The sequence below is a fragment of the Nipponia nippon genome, unplaced genomic scaffold (assembly GCF_047370975.1).
Source record: "Nipponia nippon isolate SJK-2023a ecotype South Korea unplaced genomic scaffold, ASM4737097v1 scaffold_10, whole genome shotgun sequence".
Classification (NCBI taxonomy): Eukaryota; Metazoa; Chordata; class Aves; order Pelecaniformes; family Threskiornithidae; genus Nipponia; species Nipponia nippon.
In genome coordinates this window covers 6,912,274-6,918,273 of record NW_028262291.1, presented here as the reverse complement: position 1 = coordinate 6,918,273, position 6,000 = coordinate 6,912,274, and the positions used below count along the sequence as shown (strand labels likewise).

Below are 6,000 nucleotides of genomic sequence, written 5' to 3'. Positions count from 1 at the left end.
GACAGTTCAAGGAGGTATGCATATATAAAGTACAACGTATCTCAGGCATATAGTATGAAATTCAGGGATCTATTGTGTAAGTTTTTAATACTTCACTGACAAAAAATCCCAGCAGTGCAAAATGAGATCCACTGAGAGCCTTGATTAATTTTAGTTTTTCATTTTGTTTTTTTTGTGTTCTGTGTGGGTTTTTTTTGGGTTTTTTTTGTTTTTTTTTTCCTTGCAGCTGTTCAAAGCTGTGGATTTAGCTGTATTTTAACTATATGTTAAGTATACGGGACAAACCTGGATGGATCCAGGTCTATATCATATTTACAAACATTTGTAAATACCAATAATGACGTCGTATCTGTGTGAAGATGTTATGTGTGAAATTAGATATGAGCCCAAAACAGTAATCAGATCCAGTAATAGCTTTTAATGAACAGAAATTTGAATAAAACAGTTTTTGGAAAAGTAGAGAATAAAAGCAGAAAATGTCTCTTCCCTATTAACCATTGGTATAAATCCCAAGATGTCTTGTTTTAAAGTTAGAAATTGCAATCTTCACTAAATGGTTATACGGAAAATATCACAGTTAAAGCACAGTACTGCTGGTGCCTTACAGAATATAGGTATTAACCTTTCCTCATCTTTTCCCCCTTTTATAGCAAAGGCAAAAAATACTTTCCTCATGTTTCCAAAATTAATTATTAAAGGAGGCATTGAGAAAGCAAATTACCACTAAAAGCCAGTTTTGTTACGCTATGTCTTAATGGCAAAACTTTGATAAAAACATTTCACTAGGTCCTACAGAGGAATGGATTTGAACCACACTATGCTAGGTCAGGACCAAATCCTAATTTAGTTTTATTTGATTATTCAGCCCAGATATCTGTTGACTGTAAATGATGAGCAGAAGCTATGGACGTGTTTGCAAGCTTATGTTAGGGTCTCACTTTTTTGGTGGTGTGTTTTTTTTTTTTTTTTTCTGTGCCAACAAATTTAATTCTACAGTTATTTAATTCTGTAGTTGTAGTTCTACTGGTTTAGCCTACTAGGAAGAGACTAGGATTTATCTGACTTTCAAGGAATAGTTTGAAAATAAACAGCTGAACAGAGCATGTCTGCGGGTGGAGGCGGGGTTATTTTGTCAGGCTCGCAGCACGGACGAGAGCGTCCTGCGAACTCTGCAGCTGTAAGGACAGTAAAGAATAAACTCAGTGGACATATTGTTGGGTATAAAACCAAATATTTTAAAATTCTTTCTCTTTCAATTTGGCATCTGAATATAGGGGAAAAAAACACTACTTCGGCTGCAGTAACTTTTACATAGCGTGATCTCTATTCAGAATGCAACCTAGAAAATATCCTGCAGACCAAGTCTATCCGAGGCGTGCTCTTGTATTTGGTGTAACAAAAATGGATCTGAGTTCGGCCACCACTTCTCTGCCAGGTGTGGAGTCAATAACCACCTCTTGTGCTTTGTGATTTCTAGCTGCAAAGCGGCATCAGCGTTCCTCTTCCTGACTTCACTCAAAAGTCTGGCTGCCCTGCAGATCTTAATTACATCTGTGCACGGCACCTGATGGGATTTCTGACCCTATCTGCCACCTCTACACTGAGATTTATTCCTGTTCCTAATGCAGAGGAAAATTAATACGATGCATTCTCTGGTAGCACTATGGTTTCTGAGCTTATGGACTTAGAAATGTAGTAGAAGTTATTTGTGGCTGTGATAGTAATCACATGTACAGTGGGATATACAGAATACAGCATCTGTTGAATGAGGTTTTGTATGAAAGTGGAGTTCTACCTAGAAAGGTGTGTATATAAAAATAATTCCACGGCAGTGGTTGCTTATTTTGATAATGAATTTTAGTTATGATTTATGCAATAGAGATGCCTCTCTGAAAATAGAGGAAGGTGCTGTTCATAACAAAACTTTATTAAGTAATACTTTATAAGCTCTTTTTGGATGCTCCCTTCCAAGCTTTCTAGGGAGGGCAGGTATATTTGTAGAGGAAAATTAAGGCATTGTGATACCCAGTCAGCCCAGTAAAGTGATAATCTTGCAAGCCATTTTGTGCACTGATTTTAAAAAGCAAATAAACTGACAGAGGTAGCAATGCATTTTATGGATTAAAAGTCCAGTGCACAGATAAACCCTAAATTGTTACGGACAACAGGTTTCTCAGCTTATGGAGCTCAAAAATATATTCGTGATGTTAGTTTCTGAAAAGAAAACACAACTTTTTTTTACTTTTTTTGAGGTTAGACAATCTAGGTTTTGCTCATTCTAGTTAGAAGAAAGCTCAGTCCCTATTCAGGACCCTCTTCCTGAGGAGCCGGAGCCTTGACATGACCACATCCCAGTCTGCATAGGCACCTTCCAGGTGACGAGTCACTTCTGATCCCGACTGGTAGCTTTGGCGACCATGAAGCACGCGCCAATTATCAAACGTCACTATGTCTCCTATAAAGAGATTGCACAAAGTTCAGCATTTGGTATGTTATAGTTGATTCCTTCAAACTGGTAACATGGAGGTAGTTTATATCAACAGTTAAGGAGCAATATTTTCAAGTAGCTTGGCTGCAGATACACAGCAACGACAGTAATTTTAATTTAGCTGGTCATTCTCAACCAGAGAGGGCAGGTTCCTTTTGACCTCTGCTTCTTTTCTTGTATAACCAGGAGTTAAAAAGTGGAGTGGTAGGGGAGTTTATGCTGAGAAAAGCAGGCCTTGAGGGGAAAGGTGACTACAGCAAATCCACAGGAAGGATAAAAAGGATGAAAGCCACTAGGATGATTTTTATTTTATCAGTCTGGTACTATTTGTACTATACGCATCCTGCATTACTATCCCTGTTAAGGGAATTTTATCAGAACAAAATCAAGCCATTGAAAGTTAGGAAATCCCATAATTAAGGCTAGCGTGCCATTTTAATTTTTCTCCCTTGTGTGCCACCATTATGATAAATCTCTAATTAAATAACCTTATAGTCCCTCTTTCCTTCTCCCCCTCCCCTCTACCACCATTTTGGTGAGTTAATTGATGGGATGGATGGTACTAATGCAATGTGAGGTACTTTGTTTTACCATTTATTATGTGATCTTATAAATTATTTTATTGCATGTTCCCAATAGAGAGAGATTAATTTCCTCATAGACATTTTAAAGCCATGAGCATCATAGTACATGAGGCAGTCAGATACACTAATGAATTTACTTTTGTAACATCTCTTGAGAGATGAGGGACTATTCATATCTTTATTTTATAGCTGGGGAATGAAAGAACAGAGATTAAGGCCAAAGTAGTTAAATATATGCACGGACTGACTTTTAAAGAGTAAAGGGCATTTTTGCAGCATGTTTTATGTTCAAAACACAGCCCTGTACAACTCGAGCTGAAGTTTAGAGCACTTAGCACTCCTGCAAATCTGCCTCCAGATGTCTTGCACAGGCCACCCAGAAAAAGCAGCAGAGCAGCAGTGGCCTTCGGTAATTCACCCAGCATTACGCTGGCATTCGGTGCCTAAGCACAGACGATAACTGAATTCCCCACCGCGCTGTTCAGCTTCCTTCAGTGTTATGCACATTACGCATCTGTATCATCTTCTAGATGTTCTGCAACTCCTGCAGCCATTAGGAAGGTGCCCCACTAACAAATTAAGGTGGCATAAAGAAAGACATATCGTTTGGCTTAACGTCCGTACTCTGCATCAAATGAAGCAGAAGAGAAAGTACGTGATTGTGTATCATCTAATGAACAGACACTGAACTGGGATGGCACACCAGTCTTAGGCATGATATTTCCCATCTGTGGTGCTATTGATATGAGAAGTTACAATTTCCTATATGGTATGGGTTCTTGATGTTGTGTAAAGATACACTGGACTAATCAATAGATAGACTCTATTCCCTCCCTGCCTTTTTTTTTTTTTTCCTTATAGTGTAACAATGGCAAAATAAATCTGTGAAATGAATGTAAGGATGCAGTATGAAATAAAATGGGTGACAGAAGGACTGACATTTCCTCTCAGTACCAGTGCTAACAATGCTCAAGTGTTTTGACTGTTAGGAAAAACGTGGGAAAAATCATGGCGAAGACAAGCAACTTACTGACCTGGTTTCAGCTTGTAAGTAAACTTGTGTTCTGCGCTGTTTAATAAATCATCAAATTCCTTTAGAGCTGCATAAAATGGCCTCACTTTTTCAGCTGGTATGTCAAACACCGTGTCTCTTGTTGCATTATTATAATTGATGCGAACTGCTTGGCCTCTGGAATCCACACTATGAAACAGAGAAGGAAAGGAAAAGGAATGTATTATGTTGTTACTAAAACATTTTAAGATGGTTAAACAGCAATTGAACTCTCCTGCTGGAATTTCAGTATGTTTCTACAGTGAAATTCAGATTGTTATTGGGTTGGATTTTGATAATTAAGCCTAACTAGGAAAAGGGATAATCAGGAGAAAGTGTAGACATTTGATTTACTCAAACATCTATATTCTATACACTTTAATTGTAGACTTGTAAACTCTTTAAATTCAGAAGAGGTTATGATCATTTGCATTTGAGCTTTTTATAATATACAGTTCTTAATCTAAATGCTTCAAATTATGACGTCTCTTTGGCACAATACGGATGTACGTCGGCTGGAATTTAGTAACAGACCCAGCTGCTGTTACCCTGTGTCTGTACCTAGGAGCTGCTCTAATTACCACCACTTCTTGCTGGTGTGTGGCAAAACGAAATAAGGAAAACTGTGCTGTGGTGGTACAAAGCAAAGAACAAGTAACTGGCAAAAAAACCAACCGACCAAAAAAAAAAAAACCAACCCAAAATAACTACAGCCGAAGTTAAACCAGGGTTTCCCCACAAGGTGGCAGGAGCAGACCTTCTCCTACCAACATGTAATCCACCATACAACAGGGATTTTATTTTTCGATGTTGTTGAAACTACTCACTCTATAATCCTTTGTTTACATTGCACAGCAAAATCACAGTAGTCCACCCCAACATCTGTATAGTCTACAGCAGTAGAGGTCAGGATTTGATACGCTTGAGGATTTTGTTTCTTCAGCTTGTTGGATACGTGAAATCCATCTACAACTTCACTTTCACCTCCTGTACCTGTTTGCTTTATACAGTGGAGAAACTGAACCTGGAATGAATTGACATCTCATTAGGAGAAGAATTAGCTTGCATATTTAACAGTTAATTAGTATCAGTTCCCTCATAGCTGTGGTTCTGGGTTTTTGTTTTGTTTTGTTTTTAGCAAAACACTGAGTTCCCATTACTGCAGCTTCACAGCACTCTGCCACCACTATCACACAGGCAGAAGATTAAAGTAGCATGTTCATAAATCCATCCCATTTGGGCTATCTTCTAACGCTTGCAACCTGCAAGTCAACTGCAAAGCTCTGGTCTCGCTTCTTTGAGTCCCTCTTTGTGGCAGTCATATAATTTTAAATGCATTGGAGTCTTATCTCAACAAGGAGGATTAGTTTTCTCTTGCAGCAAGAAAACCTACTGTGAATTATCTGCTTACAAAGGGGAAAAGGTGGCTCTCGTAGAAGGCAACAGGCCCAGCGTCTCTATCATAAGGTAGGATTAAGACAGTTTCATTTCACTTCACAGTGAAATTGCCAAGGCATAATTCAGAGCAGAAAGCCTAACCTGGGCTCTTGGTTGCACCAGTGTAAATCTGAGCAGAATTACAGAGCAGAAAGCCTAACCTGGGCTCTTGGTCTTGCACCAGTGTAAATCTGAGCAGAATTACAGAGCAGAAAGCCTAACCTGGGCTCTTGGTTGCATCAGTGTAAATCTGAGCTGCTGACACAGGCAGTAAAACTCCCTGTGGCATTAGAGAGCCCAGCATCACACAAAGAGTAACCGTTCATCTCAGCCAAACTACACAAAATACATCTGTCATACCAATGGTAACAGCGTTCACCTTTCCCTTCCATGATGGTGAATTATTTCTGAGACCACTAGGACAAAAAAACAAACAAAAA

At 38.8% G+C, this 6,000-nt stretch overlaps 1 protein-coding gene across 2 annotated transcripts in view; it reads right to left on the bottom strand.

The window, feature by feature from the left end:
• Positions 1-398: 398 nt before the first annotated feature.
• The window catches only part of BBOX1 (gamma-butyrobetaine hydroxylase 1), a 41,249-nt gene continuing 35,647 nt past the window's right edge, over positions 399-6,000 (bottom strand). For both annotated transcript variants that reach the window (XM_087746721.1, XM_087746720.1), the window contains exons 6-8: positions 4,951-5,147; positions 4,107-4,273; positions 399-2,455 (exon numbers count right to left, since the gene is read on the bottom strand). In XM_087746721.1, the coding sequence (XP_087602847.1) occupies positions 2,295-2,455; positions 4,107-4,273; positions 4,951-5,147 (525 nt within the window). In that variant the 3' untranslated portion in view covers positions 399-2,294. The remainder of the gene's footprint in view (positions 2,456-4,106; positions 4,274-4,950; positions 5,148-6,000) is intronic.